General features: G+C 56.4%; 2 protein-coding genes across 2 annotated transcripts; one reads left to right on the top strand and one right to left on the bottom strand.

Annotated features, from left to right (window-relative positions):
* Window positions 1-1,543: 1,543 nt before the first annotated feature.
* On the bottom strand, window positions 1,544-19,317 carry NCLIV_019290 (conserved hypothetical protein; the record flags this gene model as incomplete). The annotated part of the gene is made up of 18 exons (XM_003882123.1): window positions 1,544-1,597; window positions 2,072-2,745; window positions 3,266-4,702; window positions 5,030-5,126; window positions 5,680-5,881; window positions 7,384-7,516; window positions 8,225-8,418; window positions 9,038-9,536; window positions 9,783-9,907; window positions 10,627-10,845; window positions 11,064-11,248; window positions 11,697-13,370; window positions 13,742-13,823; window positions 14,902-15,380; window positions 15,849-15,945; window positions 16,773-16,897; window positions 17,339-17,634; window positions 18,138-19,317. 18 exons carry the CDS (start codon window positions 19,315-19,317, stop codon window positions 1,544-1,546), a joined length of 7,752 nt encoding a protein of 2,583 aa, XP_003882172.1.
* Window positions 19,318-20,831: 1,514 nt separating this feature from the next.
* Window positions 20,832-21,735, top strand: NCLIV_019280 (hypothetical protein; the record flags this gene model as incomplete). Its single annotated transcript, XM_003882122.1, has 2 exons — window positions 20,832-21,384; window positions 21,719-21,735. 2 exons carry the CDS (start codon window positions 20,832-20,834, stop codon window positions 21,733-21,735), a joined length of 570 nt encoding a protein of 189 aa, XP_003882171.1.
* Window positions 21,736-24,231: the final 2,496 nt, after the last annotated feature.

The raw sequence follows: 24,231 nt of genomic DNA, 5'->3' as shown, positions 1-24,231 counted from the left end.
AACTGAGGAAAGAAGACGTCCTCCGTTCCGGCGTTTCTCTTTCTTTTTTTGCATGAAAATCGAGACGAATGCGCGCTTTTGCTGGGGGTTGATGACTGGTTTCGCGAGAAACGACGAGGAGGCTCAGAGCTAACGCAAAACATCACCCATGACTTGCTCCTGTCTCCTCCGCAGTTCTTGTCCTGCTTCGCTTGCGCGTTTTCGCGGCACCTGAAATGAATGGCGAAGTCGCCATTTCGTCTGAAAACGTTTCTTTTCTCTCTGTCGCCAAAGACGAGTGGAGTCTTTTCCTGCTTGGCCGACAGTAAAACAGACAGGTGTTAACTCGCCTCTCTTAGCTGGTTTCTCTGTCTTTCCGTTCCTTTTCCCTGTTTTCTTGACTGTTCGAATCGTGTAGAACTTTCTCGATGCACCCTTCGTCATTGCATGTCTTAGAAATGGTTCTTTTCTTTTCCGACCGTTTCTTCAGTTTTGGGAAAACGCTTTGCGCGATTTTTTGCTCAGCCCCAAAACACCTAGAAGCCCCGCGCCGATCGGCCGTTTCCCCGCGCGTGTCAGCAGTTTCGTCTCTCGTGCTCTGAACACTAGCGAAACCCCCGCGCGTCGCGTTTGCGGGTTTTCGGAATCCTCACTCGCGGGCTGTTGTGCCGGAGCAAAGCAGGGAGGTGAAAGTGGGGCAAGGCAAAAACTCGCGTTCCGCATGGTGCATGCATGGACGCTGAGGCCGCTTGCAGAACTTCAGAGCGTGGAAGACGAACGTGGAGAAGGGCTGGCTGACTCCACTGGAGACCCAACGTCTGGGCACAGGAGAACGTGAGGGAGATGCGAGCGCCGTGGGTTTTTATCTGTGTTGATTCCGTCTCGAAGTGCACGTGACAAGGAAGGTCGAACCTCCACTGGCACTGGATACACAAACTAGAGCAGAAGGAAAGCGGCTACCCGGTCCACGCAAAAAGCAAGAGAGGGGAAAGCCGAGAACCGAAAACCGATCAGAACTCGAACTGTGGAAAGCGACAGACTCTAGGAGAGCAGGGGAGCGATTCCGCGAGGGAGATGGAAAGGACCGAATAAGCAGAAACTAGGACAGGCTGTTCTAAACCCTCTTGCAGCCGGGAACCCCCTTCCGCTGGCGAGGGCATTTGAAGGGAAGACACACGGAACTCGGACACAAACGGGAAGAGACAGCGTTTTTGATTGATCAGTCGCAAAAACCTAAACCTCTCCGGGACGTTCTCGAAGGTGAGGGAAGGAAACGAAGACGAGAATAGGATACGAAGATGCGAAAAGAGGAAACTGCACAGAAGCACAGACGTCGAATCCCTTCTCGGAACATCCCCGGTTTGTCGCGTCCTCCGACTCTCTTTTTCTCTGTTTTTCTCAGCCTGGTGGCTTGTCTTCTTCGGCTTCTCCCTCTTGTATCTCTGCTTGGCTCTTCGGCGACACTGCTTTTTCGGAGCTGCAGTTTTCTCACGCTCTTCCTCGCTGTCCTTCTCTCTGTATGGTTGCGCCTTTTTGATTGGCCCTCTGTTGCCCGTGTGTTCCTTCACAAAGAAAACTTCCACGACAGCGGTCCAGGCGCCGCGTTTATCCCCGAGAACTGCAGAAAAAACGAAAGGCAGAGACGCGCATCTCCGTTTCAATCTGTGCATGCAGAGCTGCGGCCTCCTTCGGAAAAACCAGTGCGTCAACACCTGGAGCATTCGTCGGTGTACACCTGACAAAAGACAGTTTATCTTCTCGCGGTGTACGGATTCAGCTGCCCGGATGTCTGTGCGTACATATATATATATATATATATATATTATGTAAGCATTGGTTATCTTCGGTATGTAGTCTGTACATGTACATGCATAGACCTATTGGCATAAGTCGCCACACTTTGTGTGAGTTTTTTGTGTTTCAAGCGCATTTCCTGGCTTCAGTTTGTCGGGACTGTGAGGATTTGTGGATACAAACAAGGACATGTGTGCATATATACTCGTAGAGTTAGGAGATGGAGATCATGCGAAAACAGTTTGTTAATGCACCAAACCCGTTCCTCTCCCTTGGGTCTTTTTTCCTTCATCCCCACCTCTCCGTCGTCAGCATCTTCGTCTTCGTCCTCTGCCTCACTGCTTCGCCCCTCTTCTTCGCGGGTCGAGCTCTTTCTTCTCTTCTCAGCTTCCATAGACGCTAGGAGCTGCGACATCCTGCTGTACATGTTTGTGATTTCTTCTCCGTCGCCTCGGCGCGGCTCTTCGCTCCCTCGCTGCCACGGCCTCGCGCCGCGCATGCCTTCGAACGCCTCTCGGCCGTCTCCTTCTGCCAGGCTGACGCAACCGTCTTTCCTTGACTGCTGCGCCTGCTCTAGGTGAGGCAAAACAGCCTCGTCTGAGCCTCGAACTCTTCCGGATCCTTCCTCGCTTTCGTCGCTCGTCTTTTCCGAGGCAGGTTCCTGCCGAGAGGCCTCCGAGCCCCAGTTAGGCGCAGAGGCTGTCGGCGGGGAGCGCGGCGACGGACCGCCTCGCTGGACGCTTCGTTTTCGTCTCAGAACCAGAGACGTTCGCGTCACAGGCAGAAAGGGATTGACTTCTTCCGGGGGCGGGAAGGGACACGGGGCGGAATAGGCGAGGAAGGGGCTGGCCGGGAGCGAGCGAGGAGAAATGGAGCCTCGCGAGGAAGAGGGCGGAGAGGGGAAGCGGAGAGCGATGTCGCCGCCGTCCAGAAGATCCGCCGCGTGATGCGCCGCATGCGCAACCGTCGCGCCTGAGAGAACAGCAGAGTGCGCGGAAACAGTTTCGGCGAGAGAAGGAGATAAAACGATTGAGAGACGTCCCAGAGAGAAGAACAGCCGGTGAGGGGAAGGAGGGGAAAGTGGGAAGCCAAGGCAAGCGGAAGACGTGAATATATACCGGCAGCGATGAAACGAACAAGAAAAATCAAAGTACGACGTGGCCAAGAGCCAGGGGAAAACAACAGCTGAAGGACCAGAGAAGGAAAACTGCGAGAAAAAAGCGCCTCACCATCGATCCCCTCGATTCAGCTATTTTTCTGCTCTTGCGTGTAAGGCGCTCGCACCCTGTACACCTCTCTTCACACCTTCTGCCTTTTTAGTCTCTCTTCTGCCTTTTTAGTCTCTCTTCTGCCTTTTTTGTCTCTCTTCTGCCTTTTTAGTCTCTCTTCTGCCTTTTCCTTCCTCGCTTTTCTATGGCTCTGCGTGGTCTGGCCTTTGCCTGCGTCTCTCTTTCCCCCGGTCGTTTCCGCTCACAGCCGAAAGGGTCTGTACCGATGAGGTTCCACGCGTCCATTTGTTGGAGCAGTTTCGTCGATTTGCGTGTGGGTCTCCTGTCTGTCGTCTCGTCCTCGTCCTCGCTGTCGCCGTCCTCGCCGGCGTCGCCAATGTCCCCCGCGGGGAAGGAGCCGCGCTCTTCTGCGCGCGCGGAGAGGCCTCGCAGTGTACCGACGCTCGGGACGCCTTGTAGCTGCAGGATCACGCTGCCTCGTTGCCTCAGGCGTTGGGCGTGACACGAATAGGAAGCAAACAACTTCTGCATGAAGTCGTCCGACCTCGAGAGCGAGGACGCCGCCCCTGGACCTGCGAGGATCGATCCTCCCTTCCCAAGAATCGACACTCTCGGTACCCTCTCGCGGCGGGCAGGCGGAGACTCCGCGGACCAGATGCCCCAGGGCGCAGGAGACACCTCGGCGGGCAACCCGCCCACGGCCTGGTCCAGGTGCGGCGCGTCTTTCGGGAGGGGTCGAAGCCGGGAATGAGCACTGAGAGACCCAGCAGATGGCCCGTTTTGGGCTGTCTGCGCGGCGAAAGACCGCGAGGCGTCGACAGTGCTCACGCGAGCGTGGCTCTCACCAGATCGGCGCCTTCGGTCTCTGGGCTCGAGACAGCTTTCTGCTTTCGCAGGCGCATGCAAAGTGCGCAATTTCCGCGGTGTCCGTTTGCTTTTCTCTGGAGGATGGGCCAGGGTAGCAGGATTGCCGCCTCCCCCTGACACAGTCACCCTTCTGGAAAAGGGATGAGGTTTGCTCGTGCTCCCCCGCTTCGGGATCGGTGGCGAAGCGCCCGCAGAACCCGAAGTCGAGGAGGTAGAGGAGGAAGAAGAGGAAGAAGAAGAGGAAGAAGAAGAGGAAGAAGAGGAAGAAGAGGAAGAAGAAGACGCAGGAGTGGAAGCCGGGAACGAGGGAGGTTTGGAGAGCAAAGGGAGGGTGGGATTTGGCGCTTCGTCTATTCTGGGAGACGAGGAGGAACGCGACGCGAGGCTGGACGAAGAAGCCATGTGCGAGAGAGCCGAGCTTCGAGGCGATGCTGCGCCCTGAGGCGGTGGCCCCTGTAGCCGCCCTGGGAGGTCGAGGGCGGAGGAATCTCCGTTTTTTTCTCTGTTTGCCGCCTCGGTTCCTCGAGAGCCTTCCCCTTGTGTCTCCGTCGCCGGACCACTCTCGCCGTCTTCGTGCTCTGCATCCACGCGCGACGAAGCCCAGGAAGAAGCGTCGGAAGAGGCGCGAGAGAACGATACAGGCGAGCGGCCGGTCGCCGCGTCGCGAGTCTCCACAGGATTCCTTTTGGGCAGTGCTGGGAAGAGCGAAGCGAGTGAAGGAAGAGGCGGCGGAGACACCCCGCAGGCAGGCGAGGAGGAGAGAGAAGGATACCTCGGGAAAAAAGCGGAAGACGGCGGAGAGGATGTACCCGCTGGAGACGCAGGGAGCGCCTCTGCAAAGACAGACAGAGCCCAGAGTCGAGGTTGGAGATGAATCTAAGACGCCAACACCCCGACAGCAGACAGGGAAGGAAATGTCCGTGCATCGGTGTCGAGGACGCGCTGAAGCGCATTGAGGAGGAGGAGGGGTTCGGGGGGATCTGCGGGTACACTTCGCACTCGCAGAGGCCATCGAGGACAGAGCGCACATCCGTTTTTCGCAAGCTGAATCGCCAGGAGAGGCGAGACCAGCCGTCGCCTGTGCTTCCAGCAGGGAAGGAGAAACACAGAGTCACTCGAGGGAAAGGAGCGGAAGCGATGAGTCGCTGAGTCCGCCTTACTGGGTTGAGAGGGAGGACTGTCCTTCGCTGTGTCGCGTTGCGCCTCGGCGTCCCCAAGACTGCGTCGTCGCGACGCCTGGGACTCTCGCCGCTCGCTCTGACTGAAGAGACACAGGACGCAAGCCTTGAAAAAGGAGGTAGAGTTGGGAGCTCGAGCGAAAACGCGACTCTCCTGGACTCCAGAGGGAGCGAGAAAGTGAAGGTGACGCTGGAACGCATGCATAAAGGGGTCTCAGCGTGGCAGAGAGAAGAGCAGATGCACCACAGGGGAGAGTTTAAGAGTTCGAAATCGGAGACGAAATCTGAGAGCGCGAATTCGCAGAGCTGCTCTGGTCGCACGAGAGGGCGAAGAAGCAGTCGAGGAAGAAGCGGAACGAAGCCAGAAGAATCGACGCTGAAGACAGAGAGGCCAGTTCACCCCGACCCGAAAGAAACGTCTACACGTTGCCGCAAAAAGGCGATCTCTTTGTTGTCCTTTTCGCCCTGTCGTTTCACCGTTTTGTGCGTTGTGTGTTTCGATTTTATTTCCGTGCTGTCCCTGTGCGATTTCGAGCGTCCTGTCAAAAGCTGTTCTTCACCTTTCGTCTCCCTGGTGTCCTCTCTCCCTCGTCTCCCAATCACGCGAGGTGCGCGCTGGGTCTTCTGCTCACTTTTGGCTGCGCGGCGCGCTCACAATCTTCTTGGAGTTGCCTCGGCTCCGCTTGCTCTCCTCGCCCAGTCGGGGTGCGCCCTTGGAGGCGGAAGGCGTCAAACTCTTGTTCGCGTGCCTCGACTGCTGTCTCGATGTCGAGAAGGAAGATCCCGCAGAGGCCGACGAGCTCCAGCTGGGCCGAGAGGATTCGCGGCGACTGCCTGAAGAGCTTTGTGAGGAGACGCTGTTGCAGGCAGACGCTTTTTTCTTTGCGAGTTGTTTCAGAACTTCTTGTATGTCTTCCCGCGAGTTCCGCTGGTGGAGGAGCCGGGCTGTCTTACCTAGAAGAAATACAGGAAAGAAAGGGGAGGCGGGGTTTGTTTTTTTCTCGTCCCCATGTCTTCGCGTTGGAGCTGTGTGTTCTGTGTGCGCATGTCCTTTCTCTTCCCACCCGAGAGTGTTTCTTAAACCGCTGTTTTCTGCGAATTGAGCGCAGAGCACTCAGCTGCCTGTAGCCTGCACTGGACGGTGCTGAGGGCCTCGTTTCCGAACGCTAGTTGTGTCCCTCTGTGGTTACCACGGTACGCGCACGTGCTTGCCTCTCCGTGTTCACCTGGCAGGGATTATATACTATGCCTCTACAGCGGTGTTAGCAGTCTCTAGTGCTGATGTATAACAGACGCTCTCTCCTTGTGTGCTGTACAGCAATCATAAGAGAACTTGGTTGCCTTTATCTCATAACAGCAGTGTTCCCCCTCCAGGCTTTCACTATGCGTTCATCTCTGCGAATAGATTCGCGCGTTCCCGGTATCATCCTTTCTGTGGGTTTTCTCCCCAACCGCTTTTCGGGTCTCGGCGTGGACATTTCCTCGGGCTTCACTGCCGCTCTAATCTTCATCTCGCCTCTCGTAATCTCTGGGATTTCATTCTGTTTTTGGCTGCGGTTTTTCGGCCGACTTCGCCGCGGGCGTCCTCGCGCCCGAGTCACATTTCCTCTCGCCTCCGTTCAGCTTCACCTGTCAGGAGTTGATGCGCTGGCGTGAAGCCTTCGAAAGATCCAATGCTGTCGGGGATCGATGCCAATACCATCGCCGCTGCATGCGCCAACATGCAACCTCAAACCCACTTTTCCGATAATCTCCCTCTCTTTATCTGCATATATATATGTATTTGAAGAGATAAATATATTCAGAATCATGTATCAGTAGAGATGGAATGTGCTTAGACGAGCATGTATGAAAATGCACATAAAGGTTGCGTAGGGATGTCCCAAAGAAGGAAAAAAGGTTCACATACTTCGCTATGATCTTTGCCAGTTTATTTTGGGCTCCTCTCCAGACACATCAGTACGCCTGCTCAAAGATGCGCATCTCAGTGAACTCCGAGGGTCTATGGGTCAGTCGAGTATATTGATCACTCTCTGCATGTGCGGGGCGAGAGACATACGAAGCTCTACGGTTGTGGGTGTCGGTTCTGACACACACGCATATATATCTATATCTATATATGTATATATATATATATATATATATATCTGGCTTCAAACAGTAGTGCACGTGGAAGCGGAAGGATGTCGGCACCTTCTCCACTGGTCATTTTCCCTCCACTTGGTAGGCATTTTGCTAGAGGTTCGACGACGCCCTGTCGGAAAGAGCCGAGTGGCTTGAGGCCTTCAGGTTGAACGCTCTGGATGTGGCCAGGCGCTAGAGTCTCTGCAGCGCACTTGGCGTAGGCGCCCGGCGCTGGTTTTGCCGTCGAGGCCTCGCGAAGCGGCGGAGCCGGCTGCGGCTGCGAAGCAGTCGGCATGGCCGCGTGTTGGAGAGGCGAATAAGGATAGAAATAAGGAGCTGAAGGATCTGCATTCCGGGGACAAAGATACGGCACACAGTCGCATTTCCAGAAATGAAGAACGCACTGGAGAAGGGGCGGCGGAAGGGGGGGTCGGGGATGAGAAAGCGAGAGAAAGAGCGAGAAAAAAAGAGAAAAGTAGAGAAAAAGTAGAGAGAAAGTTGAGAGAAAGTAGAGAGAGACGATGAGAAAGACCGAGAGCGAACGTAGGGAGACAAGTAGAGAAAAACGTAGAGAGACAAGTGGAGAGACAAGTAGAGAGAAACGTAGAGAAAAGCGTAGAGAGACAAGTAGAGAAAAACGTAGAGGGACAAGTAGAGAGAAACGTAGAGAGACAAGTAGAGAGAAAAGTACAGAGAATCGTACCGAGCAACGCAGAGAAGAAAAAGAGAGAAGGGATGAAAGAGAGACGATGCAGGGGCGATCCGAGTCAGTCAGAACGCAGAGGCGAGGGGAAGCGAGCAAAGAGGCACGGCGGGAGAGTGGGAAAAGCACAAACAGGAGACGAGGCGGAGAGAGAGGCGAGACGGCGCATGCGAGCGAAAAGAGAGAAACCAGACAGAAAGGCGGAACACCGTCACACTGGCGCGAAAACCAGGTTCAAACACAAGAGTGAACCCATCGGAAGCAGGCGGAAAAAGGTGGGCGCAGTCGGAACATCCTAGCAGAGACTCCCTCCGTTCTCCATCGTTTCCGTTTCCCCCTCTCGTGCCTACCTCGGTCTTTGGCTCCTGGCGCTTGCCTGGCAATGGCCGCGCAAACTGAAGGCGGTGCGAAGCCTGGAATGTCGACGGGAGGTCTGGGTCCATACCGGTGAAAGTTTGGATGTTTCAGCCCGAGAGTCAAGTGCAGCCAGGGAGAATACGACGGCGTTTGCGCGAGACGCTGGCGCAGGGGCGAAGCCTGACGGCTGAAAAGAAACCAGTCGCCGAGAAGAGAAGAACAAGCAACCCCTAAAGAGGTGGAGGGTGAAAACCTACCCAGAGAGCCTCCCCCCTCCGCGGTCACCTCCGAGGCGCATACAGGGCGTCTGGTCTGTGGGAGGCGGAAAGGCGCGAAAAAGGCCGAGAATTTCCCCCTCGATCCAAGTGAGTCCCCCAATTGATGCACATGCAACGAAGGAAGGACAATGCCTCTTCGGCGGCTGACGCGACATCTGTGTGTACATGCTTACAGGCGCGCATTGGAGTCGCAGGAGTGTGCAAGCAGCAGAACCCGGCTCTGATTCGAGAGAGGGAGAGTGCGCACGAGTGTGCTTCTATCGACCGACCCACAAAGGTAAAACCCTGACTTATATATATATATATATATATATATATGCATGTATAAATATACAAATATATTCGTATATAATATACATATATATACATACATGGATATATATATATATATAGAGAGAGAGAGAGAGAGATGTGTATATATAAGGGGAAACGAGGAGGAAATGTAGACTGGCGGGGGTCTAGCTCGGCGACAGGAAAGAGCGGCGTGGACCAGGCGTAGGCGCAAAGTTTTCCTTTCTGCCTGCCTACAAGAATTCCACTTCTTCTACTTTTGCGGCGACGTCTTCGCCGCCCAAGCCGAGCCAGTGTTCTCGGATTTGTTTTCGTGAGCTGCTGGCGCTGATGCTTCTTCGGCTGTACGTCTGTTCGGGGTCGCCGTGCTCCGTTCGGCCTCGTCCCTCTGACACGGCCGCAGCCGTCGCGTCTGCGCGCCCGCCTTCTTCCTCGCGTCCTCCCCGCGGCGCCGCGCGCACCGACGCGAGCGGACTGTCGCTGGCGTCTGTCGCAGCTTCAGGCAGAGGCCCGAGTTCCAGGAAGCGCAGGATTTTCGCGTTGTGCTTGTCGCGCCGCTCGACCTCTTCGTTCGTGGGAAGGAACGGGACCGCCGCCCCGGCCGACGCGAGCAGGGGCGGAGAGAGGCTCGGAGACGCGGTCGGAGGCGACACGGGCGCCGGGAAGAGCGAAGCCGGAAAGAAACCGGCCGAGGCGTCATCCCGAGTGGACAGGAAGACGGCGCGGGACTGCTGACCTGAGGGAGACCCAGGAAGCAACAAGGCGAGGCGGATGGCGAAAAAAAGAACGCCAGTTTAGGGGAGCGGAGGCGTGTTCGTAGAAAAAGCGAAAGAGTCGCAGGCGGAGAGAGAGATGGCGAAATCGACGTGCGTCCTAGAAGGAATTCGCTGTTCATTCCCTTCTCCCTTTCGTTGCGTTTCTCCTCGGGGTCGAGACTCTGGCTCGGATGGTCTCTCCCCGTCACAAACGCGCGTCTTCCTACCTGTTCTGTCTCCGAGATTCGCTCGAGCTTCGCCAGGCTCAGCAGCCAAAGACGACGCAAGAATGCCGCCTGACGAGAGGGCTGCGCGAGGCGAAAGTGCTGTTCGATCGTGTTCAGATCTCCACCTGTAGCATGCAGGCCTCGCAAGAAAGTTCTCGTTTCCTTCGCGCCCGTTTCCTGCGTGAGTCGTCTCCGCGACACTCTCCTCACAAAAAAATGTGTACCTTCTCCCTGGTTTTTCCCTTCTTCTCGCGAGGCTTTCGCTCGCTTGCGAAGCCTGCTGCAGCTCTGACGAACGCACCTCGCGACTCAGGATCTCACGTCCCCACGAAGAAGATCTTGCGCTCACTCTCCTCGAAGAACCTCACCTCGTTCCGTGCAAGCGTTTCCTTTCCCCCTTGGTTTCTCGGATCTCCACTGGCTTTTGCTTTGTTCCCGATCCCCCCAATACGCGTTTCTCTCCCGGCATCACGGCCCTTTCTCCCTGTGGTTTTGACGGTGTTTCTGCCCCACGCGTAGCCCGTCCTCCGCCGCACCACCTCGCGTTCAGTCGCGTCCCCCTCTGGTCGCCACCGTCTGTGTCTCTTTTTCTCCGAGTCCAACAACAGTCGAGTTCCGTGTGTTCGCAACCAGTCCTTCCCAAACCCCGGTTCTCCGAACCCGCCTCGCCTTCGTCTCTGAGCGTCGCGCTCGACTTCTTTTCGCTCCGCCACGTCTCGCCCTCTTCCTTTCCCCTCTTGCCTCCCCTTTGTGCGCTCCACAAGCGTAAACACTGGAAGCCGGAGCGCGGATTGCCTAAACATGTGTGAGATACAAGTCTGCCTTTTCGTGCCTTGGTGCCTACCGCGTCCAGAGCCTTCGCCACTTGCCCGTTTGTTGCTGCTGGCGTCTGAGGAGCGCAATGCGCTGGAGTGTGTCCTGCAGCTGTCTCTGTTGTTTTTCAATTTCGGATCGCGCAGCGAAAGAGTGCGCTCGACATGTGAACGGCAGGCGAATGAGGAGACGCCGAGTCTCCACCCTCGGCAGCTTGAGGGCCTTCGCGGAGGGACTGCCTCGGCCGGCGCTGTGGGAAAAGAGAGACGGAAAACGTCACCGCCGCAGCTGGGTAGGCGCGCAACGCACGCGAGCGTGTCCAAAACGTACATCTGGTGGAACAACACTTGACGCCGCGGGAGAAGAACGCGACGTCGACGCAAGCAGACGGCGCGGGGTGCGATGCATCGACCTAGAGTCGGGAGTTAATGGAAACGCCTCCGTAAGTGAGGTTTCAAAGCGTTTTACCTGGTGCCTCGCGACATTCGCTCCGACAACTCTTTCAGCCTCTCGGCCTTCTGCTTGTTCGCCAGCATGGCTGCTTCGTCTTGAGGCGTCAGCATCGGGTACTGCATCCACTGCAAAAGAGCCTGTTTGGTGTTTTGAACGACTTTCTCGAACTGCCGCCGTCTCCACATCGCCGCCAAGTTCTCCTAAACATCGGAGGGAAAAGGGAACAGGGGAGGAAAAAACAAACAGACGATTCAGGTCTCCTTTGTACACAGACCACGCGAGAAGGCAGAATGCGAAACAGTCGCAGGAAACAGTGCAACGCGACCCTCCAACCTTCGTCGGAGCCGAATCCACAGCGGGAGAGCGCTGACCAATCGAATCGAGAGACAAACACCGGACGAAGCAAGATGCCCATGGACTAGAATCAGAAAAACCAAAACGCGAGGACGCAGGAACTGAGTGGAACCAGAAACGCGCGGGAGATACGAATGAGGAATCGGGTTGGCGTGCACGTGGTAGAGACTCGAGCGCGGGACGTGAGAGAGGCAAAAGTCAGCCTTCGCTACAAACACGAATCCAGCGGGTCCGGTTCTCGCGATTTTCAGGCGCAGTTCAATGGTTGCGTTTCTCGTCTCGGCTGCCACGCACTCGGCAGTCACGAAGGTGATAAATGCGCCGAATCCAGCGCTGCAGCTTCACCGCCGCATCGCAGAGCGCAGGCAAGGGGTGACCGAAAGGAATCTCCGGATGGTACTTATGGTTGCATTTGGTTATGCCTCTCAGGGCACAGAAGGCCTCCAGCGCTCGTGCTGTCCGTTCGCTTTCTTTGACGAGATCTGCCGGTGGGCCGCGAGCTCCTGCCCCCTCCGTTTTCTTCGTTTTGGGCTGTCCATCGGGCAGGAGGTTCCTGCCTCGCTCTTCCTGCCTCCCCTCTTCTTTGTCCCGCTCTTTCGAGCCCTCGCCTGCTTCGCTCGTCCCGTCCTCCCTTCCTTCGCCGTGCGTATCAGGCGAGAAGGCCGACGCTCCCCAGGCGTCTTCGCCCCGGTTGCCTGGAGGAGAGTCATGGTGTGTGTCTGCCGCCTGGTCTCTCCCGGACAGACCGAGATCGAGAGTCTCGCGCTCCTCTCTCTCCCTCCTGGCCGCTCGCTTCTCCGCTTCTCTTATCGCCTGCCTCAACTCGAGGAGAAGCGATTGAAGCTGAAGCTCTCTTTCGCTGGCAGGCCGCCGACAGAGGGAAACCACCCTGCGGGCCGAGTCCTGCTCAGGCGTGGAGCCTGCGAAGGGAAGAAAGTCGCAGGACGGAGGCGACGACGATCCCGCCCTGCCTTTGGCTTTATCGCCGCGCGTCTCCTGAATGCGTAGCCGGCGCGGAGAGAGCGCGCGAGGGCGTCCGAGGCTGCTCGGAGACGGCCTCGAAAAAAGGGAAGGTGAAGGCCGCTCCCCGGTTCGCTCCCCGGTTCGCTCCGGCGGGGGATGTGCTGCGAGCCAGGAATGTGAACTCTGCGATTTCAGGCGAGGCTCCACAGCGGTCGGCGCAAGCTTGGCTTCGCGTGCGTCCTCGCGCTCTGCGTTGTCCGCCCAAAGGAAGAACGCCTTGGTGTCTTCCAGATCCCGGGAGGTCTCCTTCTCGTGCGGCGCGCGCTTCACCGAGATGCCGTCGTCTGTCGGCTCCTGGGCCTCGCTAAACGTCGGCGCCTTTTTGGAGGCACCCGCTGGAAACCGTATCTGCGGCCGGCACGGGCGGGGAGGCGACAGGCCTTTGTCGATGCATGCGTCGTTTTTTGGTTCTTTGTTCGCCATCACTTCCGAGTAGTCACGGCGCAACTCCCTGCATTTCCGGATGGTCAGAACGGAAGCCTCCAGATGAGCCGTTACAAATTCCCCGGACGAACAAGCGACAGGCAACGCGCTGCGGCATCTCTCTCTCGGCGCCTCCCCTCGCAGTCGCCTCTCCCCATGGCAATCTCGGAAACTGGGGTTTTCCACGTCGAAAAAGTGCGGTTCCTCCGAGTCCTCTTCGTCGCCGGCACAGGGCGCCGACTGCAGCCTATTGGATCTCAGCAGGCGAGGCGAGACGGACGCGAGGAGGCTGCGGCGCGACTGAGGTAGAGGCGACGAAGAGAGAGGCCGGCGGCCGAGCGCGAGCGACGTCGCCGGACGGTTGCGGAGTGCGGAAGAGACGGCGACCACGCCGGGCGTTCGGGGCGAAGACGCCACGTTGAAAAGCACTCGACGTTGTTGCGCCAAATCCTCTGCTTGCCGCCGGCGATGTTCGCGCATCCACGACTCTCGGCGCTCCTGCGTTTTCGCCCGGTGAAAATCCTAGAAAACACAACCGAAAGGCAGAAAGCGAGGAACAGAAAGGAAAATGTGGTAAAACACAAAGTGTGGGACGAAGAAACACGGAAGCTGCAGACTGGCACGCCATGCAGGCTGTCACCGGTGGGGCGAAAGTTTCGCTTTCGAAACACAAAAGGCACGCCAAAGTGGTGACACCAACCAGGGAGTGGATACGCAGCGGTGGAGAAACGGAGAAGGAATCGTTCCAGCATCCTCAGTTGAGGGACAACACTGAACGCATCGGCGCCTTCCCCTCTGTTAGAACGTGGGTTAAACCCCCCTTGGCAGGCGACGCAACGTAGCTCGCGAACACGAGCCGTTCGAGGACAGGACGAGGGCCGCTCTTCGCTTACCTCAACTGCTGCTCGATACGGACACAAAATGCTTCCCACATCCTCCGGAAAGGGGCCATCAAACAAGTCCCGCAAAAACACTCTGCAGAAGGATACGAGCAAACCGCAAGCTTCATATATCTCTATATATATCAGTATAGTTACGTACATGCATTTGAATGAATGTACATGTGTATACCGAGAGAAAGCGAAACACAGGTAGATAGCCACATATATAGATTGGAGCATAGATGGATAAATAGAGATGTAGGGAGACATATATGTATATATAGATAGATGTATGTATATATATATATATATATATGTCGGTAGATGGACAGAATTACAGATAGACACGTACACGGTGCATGCAGAGTTTATGCATCGCTCTGACGCGTCCTTATGTGCCCTGACCATCGGAGGTATTCCGAACAAAACAGACGTGTCTCTTGTTTCTTTGCCACTGCGGATCTGCGTCTCGCTAGGTCTTCCTCGATCCCTTTCTGCCCCCGACGGACCGTCTCGTGAGGAGACCGCGGATCTTGCTTTGGAGAACCGTCGCAGCTTCGTGCATTTTCTTCTCTGCTTGCCATGCCGTGCAGGCCACGCGTTTCATTCTCCGCAAGAACGTGCGCCAGTAAAACCCGCGGAAAACCGTCTAGAATAAACAAAAAGGCATGCGGTAAGTTGTAAAGAAGCGCTGCAAAGACATCGCGGCCACTTGATTTTTTTCGAGAAAAAAGGAGGTGTATGTACGGCTCACAGAGCGGTGCGTGTATGCGACGACGAAACTCAGGCGCGAGCCCCGATGCGCATTCCCAGTACATTTTCATTTGCATCCACCCGCACGTGCGCCCGTCTGCCTATTCTGAGACAGAAAGCTGCCGGCGGGAAACCGCGCAGGAAAAAGGAGCTTTTCACGGTTGTCGCGTGGATGTCTTGTCATCGGCAAACGAACCAGCGAATGTGCAGAAGACTCAAACGTAGACATATATATACATATGTATGTATAAATATATATGCAGAGGTATATATACATATGTATGTATAAATATATATGCAGAGGTATATATGCATATGCGTGTATGTTAGAGCGACGGCATCACGGAGAGCGGGACACAGACGCCTTGTGTCTTTTTTTGGAAACGGCGTTGCTCCGTCGTCAGTAGCGGTTGTCACACATTGGGAACACCTTGCGGAATGAGGGACGGCTCAGAGGCGCATGCGTTACTTGAATTCGGATCGCTGCCAAGTGCTCGGTTTGTTTTCGTCTGGTTTCCGGCGTCAGCGAGACGGAGATGATGTTCAGGGACAAAGTCTCCTCGCCATTCGCGTCTTTTGCCACATTGGCTTCTGCGACTCCTGGCTGTCCCATCGCTCGTTGTCCCTCCCTGTCCTCGTCGTCCTCTTCCAACGGCTCTTTCGAGGACGAAGACAGAGTCGACGAAGAAGGAAGCGCCTGCGGCATACTCGGCGTGAGCCTAAGGAGCTTGAGTTTTTCGTCTCCGCCCTCCTGGCATTTTGCCGCTGTTCGGCGCGGAGACGGAGCGCCCGCCTCTGCCGGCTCGGCGTCGCTTTCCTCCGCCCCGGCTTTCTCCCCTGCCTCAGTTGGCCCTTTGGAGACACCGTCCCAAGAAACCGACCGCGGAAGGTTCTTTCCCTTGGCACAGACCGACAAACTGTTGCAGCTGCGTGTGTGCCGAAGCGGCGAGAAACCGGGGTTCCGAGACGCAGAAGCACGTGAAGATATGTGTGGTCTGCGGGGAGGCAAGGACGAAGAAGCCGGAGAGGCTAGCGAAGGCGAACGGGCAGACGTTGAAGTCGGGTTGGGCATCCGAGAGACGTTTTGTTTTGCTTGAGAAGACGAGGGTTCCTGAGAGGAACAGACAGGCGACCCGCGCTGGGGCGTCGTGGGATTCCTGGAGGCCGCTTTCAGATGAGCAGACATGACTGGGTTTTTGCTCGGCTGTTTCCAAGCGGGAGCGAGGTGTAGGTTCCCTCCAGTTTTTTCCCCCTTTGCTGAGAGCGGCAGCGCAAACGCTGGAAGGGGAAGAGCACGACACGCTGTGCTGGAACTGCCGGTGGGGGAAACGTCGCCTTCGGACACACGGCAAAGAGAAGAACTTACACGACTAACGCCGTTCTCCTTCGTCACGAAAGGCCTTGCGCCGTGCATTGGGCCTTGGTACACGAGCTCGTAATCTTTAAGAGGTTCACTAAAGCAGCTGCGAGGCAACACACACACACACAGAAGAAAGCGCAGATGGAAGAAACACAGTCACACATCGATATACAAACGCAGGTGTGCACATCTAAACAGCGGTGACAGAAAGTCGCTGCTGACCGCACAGTTCACAGAACCAAGTTGCGAGCGCCGCCATTCCGCGATCGCCGGCGGAAGTCCATCACAGGCTCTGAGTAAAACAGGACAAAGGGAGAAGAAGCAATCCCCGAGGAACCCTCCGGCCACGGACTGAAGTCGAAACCGCCAAGGCGACGCAGACGAAGGTACTTGCACTTGAGGCAAACTACGAATACGCACACGCGAGTGACGGAAGCCTGGGCAAAGGCGCAGTCTGAACACACGGAACGCTTTGAGGGATTGCGAGAGAGGGGGTGCGAGAGTCGGAACGGTGAGGAAGGCCGAGAAATTTCCACGACAGATCCTGACGAAACACTTTTAGGGTAGCGGCCGACGGAAAGAAACGCGCAAGAAGAAGGCCGTAGTACTGTAAGAGAGCGCGATGAGGAAAAGGAATGCCAGGCGGAAGCCGAGACGCTGCCACGGATCAGAACCCCACTAGGGCAGCCCCGAGATATACACTGGCGGACACGCGCCGATCAGACCGAGGGAAGAGAGAAAAGACCCAGAGAAGGAACCAGATGGCGTTCGTCGTGTAAACCTCCATGCACCAGAAAGACGAAGAGAAGGGTTGTGGCCCGCAGAACGAGAGAGAGAGAGCGACGAGCGGAAGCGGCGCGGGGAAGCAGAGAGGACGCTGGCAGATTGTCAACGCGAAGCGGTCACTTACAGAGTTTCGTCTTTTCTTACCATCTTCGTCGCAGGAGCTCTTGCAACAGCTCCTGCGTGCGGGTTCGTCGGCGCTGCAGTTCGCGCAGTTGATGGGCGTGAATTTGACACGCTTCAGCGTAGATGGCCTTGATGCTTCGAACGCACTGCAGATCAGGCACGCGCGTCTCGAGAGCTCTCTCGCTGAACAAATCGTCACGGCGCGCCGCCAGTCTCCCCTCCACTTCTGTCTCCCCCTCCGGCGCGGTGCTCACGGGAAGAAACGAAGGAAAAGAGAGACACTTCCCGACCCTCCAGTCTGTGAAAGAAAGGCCGGAAAGGGATGTGCTCAAAGCCCGCGAAGGCGTCGTTCTCCGGGCGGAGTGAGCTCACCGGCCTCCCTTGTGTCACTGCCATGTGGGCGTCTGTCGCTGTCTTCGAACTGGCGAAGTCGCCGCAAATTTCCTTTTGTGATTCCCGTTTTCTTAAGGAGAGTGGCTCTAGAGTTGGAAGCATCATTTGCCACCCCGAGCGCTCCCCCTTTGAGGCACAGAGGGACATACTCTGCGTTGTATAGCGTGGCCGGCGCCTCCTCGGCTTCCGCTTACCTCCCGCTCGTACTGCACACTGGCGATTTGTCTGTCGAGTTCTTCGATCCTTTCCTTGGACCTCCGAAGTGAGCCTCCTCCTTCCGCGTCGTGGAGAAGTCCGGGTGACGAGCCTCCGTCCTTGGATATGCCTCCTCTTTGCGTGCCGTCGGGTCTTCTCTCCGTCCCTGCTGCCGCGCCGCCTGGCGCGACGGCGCCTTTCTGGGATGCGTCGTTTTCGGGGGAATTTCCAGGACACGACGAAGGAGAAGCCACGCAGGCGAAAGGCAAGGCAGGCTCGAGGCAATGTTCGTGGCCTGCCGAGAGTACGGGCAGAGGACGAAGCAAAGATGAAGCAGCCAGCAAGAAGACGCGCGTTTGCAGATGGAGTTTGTCTGGAAGTTGGAAGGCGGAGTCGTTATTCACAGCCAGGGAGTGTGTTCAGAAGATGAGAATACCGTTCTTGTGTGGGGAAAGGTGGGCCGAGACGACGGCGCGCGAAACTGATGATGAAAACGCACACGCTGTGTGAAGAGGGGAAAGTGATCACGGGATATACGCAGGCCTCGTAGCTTCACTTTTGCTTCGATATACGGAGGAGAACGCGAACGCAGGCAAGTCTCATGCGTGCAGACCGCAACGGGAGACGAGCACACAAAAATCCACTTGCGAAAAACACAGAACGTCTCTTTTTTCCCCCGCCTCCTTTGCGTCTCCACGCGAGTCACCTGTCTTGCCTCTCTCCCTTCTGTCTCGTTTTTCAGCATTGTCTCGTTTTTCTGCATTGTCTTGTCTTCCTTTCCGTCGCCTTTCGTCCTACCTTTTCGCACGGGAGACGCCAATCTGGTTCGACGAGGACCGGTCTCCCCTGTCCTCTTTTCCTGGTTCCTTCGTTTTTTCCCGTTTCCTTGTTCTTGGCGCGCACTGGCGAGCAGCAGTCTCTTCGCCGTCGCCGCCGCCTCGGCTGCCACTGTCCCCGCAACCGGGAGCGCCCCGCTAGCAGTGCATCTTTCGGCCGCGACAAGCAGGAGATGCGCGGCCTGCTTTTGAGCCGCAAGGCGAGTCTGCGACGCCAAAATCTCCTTCACTTTTTCTCGCCGCCGACGCTCAGACAGACGCTCGCGCTCGGCCATCGCTGCGCCTGCAGCTAAGAGCGCAGGACAGGTCATGGACGGAGACATCGAAAAACCAGAAATCGATGGCGACGAAACCGAGGGTGATGAAGCCGAGGGAGAAGACGCCGAGGGCGAAGAAGCCGAGGGTGACGCTGACGCAACTGACGAAGCAGGAAACGAGGAAGAGGAGATCGAGGAAGGAGACACACGAGCAAGGGGGAGGCGAAGCGACGGATCACTGGAGTCAGGGCGCCGAGGCGAGCAGATGCATGCGCAGAGAGCGTGCTCCTGGGGCGAACCAACCGTGCACATGGCTTCAAGGGACACTTTGGTCCGTTCGGGAATCTGAGACCGGTTTTCAGATTTGCCTTCGTGCGCTTGAGGGTCGGAAGCCGTCTTTGCCACGCTCGTCGCGCGCTCTCTTTCCGTCCTTTTCTCGCGTGCTTCGCCTCCTCCTTCTTGTCTTCCAGGTGAAATCTCCCGTTGGAAAGTCGGTACCTGAACTGCAAAGCCGTCCACGTGTAAGCCCACGTCGTCCTCTCGGTGTTCCTGCTGATCTTCCTCATCGCGCTCCGTGTGCGCTGTGCCCACCGCTCGGCCGAGGCCTGCTTCTCCGGTGTCTTGGTTCGTCGCCTCTTCGTTTCTTTGGCCCTCACGCGCGTCTCCGACGGCGCCCTTTCGCGTTTTAAATTCCGTTTCAAACGCAGACAGCCCCTCGTTTCCTCCTCGAGAGACATCCACGGCCTCTTCCTGTTTCGCCAGATCCTCGGGGGGCTCCGCCTCCACCCCATCGACGTGGCTGTCGCCCGCCTCGTCCGCGACGCGAGAGTTGTCGTTGTTTCCTCTCAGTTCCATATCGTTGTCCCTCGGTTCCTCCAGTGGCATCTCAGAGAGCGGCTGCTCGATCTGTTCTCGAGCTTCTCCGTCCTGCTCCGTCCGCTTTCTTGTCTCCGCCGTTTCGTCTTCGAAGGCTTCAGCCCCATCCACTTTCTCCCCGGGAGAGTCTTGAGAAGACTGCGCAAAGGTTTCGCCTCCTCTCGTCTCTCTTCCTTCCTCCTCCGTCGCTGCCAAACCTCCATCTTTGGGTCTCTGTCCTCGGCGGATTCCGCTTCCCTGCAGTCGCGCTTCTCCCTCTCGCGTTCCTGGCCCTCCGCGATCTTGTTGCTCCGCCGCAGCCTCTTCCTTCCCCTCTCCGTTGTCTCTGCCTCGCCCTCGCCCCCGCGGCCGATCCTGAAGCTGAGCAGCAGCGGGCGAGCCAGCAGAGGCCGAAGGCAAAGTCGCGTCGAGAACCGAGGAAAGACAAGAAGGGTCAAGAAGCGTTTCAGGAGTCCTTTTCGTCGCCGCGGAAGCTTCTGCGTGTGCGACAGCCTCATCTTCCGAGCGAGGCGACGGCAAGGGAGAAGTTGAAACACCGTCGCTGTGGCGTGCGCAATTCTTTTCTCCGAAATGAACGTTCGTCTGCTCCAGCCCAGAAGGCAGGCGAGCGGCCGAAACCGTCCTCTCGGCGTCTTGGCACTCCACGTTCCCTGTAGGGTCGGCGTCTGCTGCGTGGCCTGCGCCTGTCTCTCGCTCAGCTGCTTGTCCTTCCTCACGTGTTTCATCCGTTTCTCCTCCGCAGCTTCCCTTGCTCGTCGTTCCCTTCCCCGACGCCAGCCTGTCGGTGGATGGCGAAGAGGCGTGGGAAGAGGAAGGCGAAGACCCGCGCGGCGGAACGGGAGGAGAAGGCGCTTGATCCGGCGGACGACTCGCTGGGAAGAAAGGCGAGAGAGCGCCCGATGGAGACAGAGGGCGAGAAGAAGAGAACGCGAGAGGCGACGAAGGACGAGAAGGAGGGAAGGGACGGAGCGCAAACGGAAGAGAAGGAGACGGAATCCCAGGAGGATCACAGACAGCAGAGGAACAAGAGTGGGGACGCGTAGCAGGAGTTGGGAGAGTCTGCGACGCCGTAGGAGGCAACGCAGGACGCCCAGACAGGGCGGCGGAGGGCGAAGGGAGGTTTCCGAGAAAACCTGAAACGGAGGGAAAAGGTGAGGAATGTCGCGCCTGGCCGCTGTGCACCAGGACGGAGGCCGAGGCAGGAAGAGAAGAATACGATGGCGCCGATGCGTTAAAACAAGCTGGCGGAAAGGACGGAAGAGCATCGGGAGACTGAGGCCTATCTTGTTCGGAGGGGTGACAAGTCAACGCGGAAGCCGAACGAGAAGAAAATGAAGTAGACGAAGATGAAGAAGATGAAGATGCGGAAGACGGTGGCACGGCAGCTGCATTGGAAAGCAAGGAAAAGGAGACCGGAGAATTGTAAGAGAACGCAGAAGAAGAAGAGGTATAAGCGTTTGGAGACGCATGGCGAGGTCTCAGCGCGGCGTCCGGCTCCGGGGTTTCTGAAGCGGCAGGAAGAGATGGCGGAGCGGGAGACGTTGTGCGTGAGAAAACAGAGGAAAGAAGAGAAGGCGAGTTGGGCCGAGGCTGTGAAGCGCCTGAAGCAGAGACGCGCGGCCGTGGTCTGGAGAAGGGAAAGACAGGCGGGGCAACGGGAGGCGATCCTATGGTGGGGACGCGAGGGATCGAATTCATCACCAGTGAAGGCGACGGAGAAGCAGCGACACAAAGCGAAGGAGAAGACGAAGGAAAAGGAAAGGGATACGAAGGCTCAGCAAGCGAGACAGAAGAAGTGGAAGAAGAAGAAGAAGGAGAGGAAGAAGAGGAGGAAGAATGAGAAGAAGAATGAGAAGAAGAATGAGAGGAAGAATGAGAGGAAGGAGAAGAGGAAGAATGAGAGGAAGGAGAAGAGGAAGAATGAGAGGAAGGAGAAGAGGAAGAAGAAGAGGAAGAATGAGAGGAAGGAGAAGAGGAAGAAGAAGAGGAAGATTGAGAGGGAGGAGAAGAGGAAGAAGAGGAAGAATGAGAAGAAGGAGAAGAGGAAGAGGAAGAATGAGAAGAAGAAGAGGAAAAGTGAGAAGAAGAATGAGAGGAAGAAGAATGAGAGGAAGAAGAATGAGAGGAAGAAGAAGAGGAAGATTGAGAGGGAGGTGAAGGAGGGCGGTGATGCGCGTCTGGCTTGGCAGGTTCCCTTTGTTCGGGGACCTCCGGCAGAAAAGGATAGTTTTCCATCTTCCCCGTTCCCCCGTTTGCCCGCTTCTGCGTTTAAGCACAGGAGGAAGAGAGCGACCTCACTGCCTGATGAGACGCAACTTGCGCGAACAGTCCGTTCGAGGAGCGCAGAAGCGAAAGCCGAGACAGCTGCACGACGAGGCGTGCGGCGCGTTCGTGTGCGTCTTTGCGACAGGCTTCGTTGTGTTGTGAAGCGGCGTTGTGTCTCAAGGACCGACGAGCTCCTTGAGATCGTTTTTCTCCAAGCGGCGGGAAGGAGACCAGACTGTGGACGCGGCCTTGGCACGCGACAGTCTTCAAATCAGAATATCAAAAGGACGCACTCTGTTCGCGCCTTCTCTCCCTCAATTTCGTCTCTCTCGCTCCCCGTCACTCACCCCAGCATCCTCTCGCCAATCTTCCAGCTGTGTGTGTCTTGTTCTTGACTCTCCGACAGTTAAAAACCCTCTCCGCGGACTCGTCCTCGCCTTCTCGTCCCTTCTTCTACTTGAAAGAAGATGCCCAAAGGAAGCGGTTTTGCGCATGTGTTTTTGAAAGGTCTCGGGAATCCGGGAAAGAAGAGACCCACCGCGCCAGGAAAGCAGGCGTTTCCCGGTGGGCCGTCCGAAGGCCGCTCTCTCGGCGGGGCGCGGGGTTGACGCGCATTTGGGGGCGAGGCTCTGTGCGGGAAAGAGTTCTCTCGGTAGCAAGAAGCGCTTTGTTCGTGAATCCCCTCAATAAACTTGAAAGGAAGGCGCGGCTGCAGAAAAAAGGCCAGAGAAGAGACGGTCGGCATTGCGCGCGAAAATGCACATCTACCGAGAGACACCGCTAGATGTGCGCGAGGTCGCGTGCGGGGGGCTAGGCAAGAGTCTCGCAAGACCGCGGGGGGGAAAATGAGGGAAACGCGTGTTGTGATAAAGCGCAGAGAACGGAGTTGTTTTTTCTGGACCGCGCCCCCGATATTTTTGAGTGGAGAAGCATAAAGCGAAAAGGGGGGGAAAATGGTGTCGCGGGAAGCGCGGTCCACCTCGCGAGAGAACTCCTCCGCCGCTCCTGTGTCTCTCGCTCACCGATTCTGAGCCTTGCCAGTGTCGAGACCTTACTGAACGGAGTGAATGTTCTCTTTCGTTCGTCTGGCCCACCCGTTCGGAGGGGCCAGACGAACGAAAGAGAGTAGAGAAGCCTCCGTTTTACTGGCTGTTTCGGAAGTTTGTGCGCAAGAACGGAACTTCACGCGCTTCAGCTGGACGACACAGCCCGCAGCCCAGAGACCAGGAGAACCAGCGCACTCAGACGACAAGACACGAAGGAAACCTGAAACTGTAAAACACAGATACATAAACAGATGCAAACCGAGAAAGAGATGTACAAAGGCAGGTGACTCTGTTTATAGAGTTGTTTCGAATGAGTAGAATGGAAAGGATTCACTTTTTTTTTAGCATCTCTGTCCCACTTTCTCTCTGCAATCCGCAGGGAGTTAGGAACGAGATCGCCCCACGGAGGAAGAAATCGGGAGAAAATCTTGCACGGTTGGAACTGCCAAACGGTTCATTTCGACTGCTACGGAGTCGACGGGGCAGCCGTGGGACAGAGAAAAAACGCGGAAATCTGAATTTCCGAGTCTCTGTTCTGTGGGTTATTCTGTTGGGACTCGGAGTGATCTACCTAGGCAATAGAGACACAACCATCCCTCCAGCGACGTACACCTTAAGTGGAAGATTCGCTACTTATACTTTGCCGTCGGATTGGCTCTCGGCACATACGCATCAACAGTTTCAATGGCTACACAACTTTGTGCCGAGAGGGGAGTTTTCCCGCGTTATCCTTTCAGACTAACATGGCACAGCGTGCGGGAGCGTGGAGGAGATCGAACGGATTTGGGTGTGCTGAGTTTTTCGAATGCGGTCACCGCTGGGAACAGACATCAGTCGATCGTTCCTCCTTCCGATGTTATGTGGATCCATTGTAGCAGTCCCAAGGAGAGGAGGCATGCGTCTTTCCTGTTTGCAAGATTCGGGTCTTTTTTCCGGTATACACGAGAGCTTTCCATCACAACTACCGCGGAGCAAAAGTCGCTTCCTCAGGTTCAAATGCCTATCTGTCTCGTGTGTCCTCTGATGAAACCGTTTTTTTGAGCAACATGGACGTTTGCTTCATGCGAGAATTCGGATGCTCAGAAGGAAATCGGAGGTCTCCACGTCTTCCATTGCGACTAAGCAAGTCGGCAACCCGTGTTCGCTCAGCAGAACAAGTCCAGTATTGGACTGAGCACCCGTGCGAACTTGTCTGGAAAAGGTTCCCCGTCTCATCGGGGCAACTTCACCTCTGTTGTTCCCAGGAAACGTTCACGATTCTCTGAGCCGAAAAACGGACCCATTCAGATATTAGAGACGGTCTTGTCAAAATGGAAAGCACGGCGCAAATCGGCACATGTTTTACTCTTCGCCTGTCACGCCTTTGTAGTTCTATCCCTCTGGCTGCTCCGGCAAATTGAGCAGAACGTCCACACACAGTGGAGACTGTCTTCTATCTTCAAATTCGATTCCACGCCTGTGCAGATTCTCCTTCTTACTAAAGCATCTGGTGTGTTATCCTCTTGGTTAAAGAGGGGCGACCTCTTACAAGTCCATAAGAGCGTTTCCCCTCGCGTTTTCTCTTCTTCGGCCGGTTCTGGCTCGTGCGTTTCGCTCTGCTTCAAACACACTG

This window comes from Neospora caninum, chromosome VI (genome assembly GCF_000208865.1).
Source record: "Neospora caninum Liverpool complete genome, chromosome VI".
NCBI lineage: Eukaryota > Apicomplexa > Conoidasida > Eucoccidiorida > Sarcocystidae > Neospora > Neospora caninum.
This window is presented reverse-complemented; position numbering and strand designations above follow the sequence as displayed.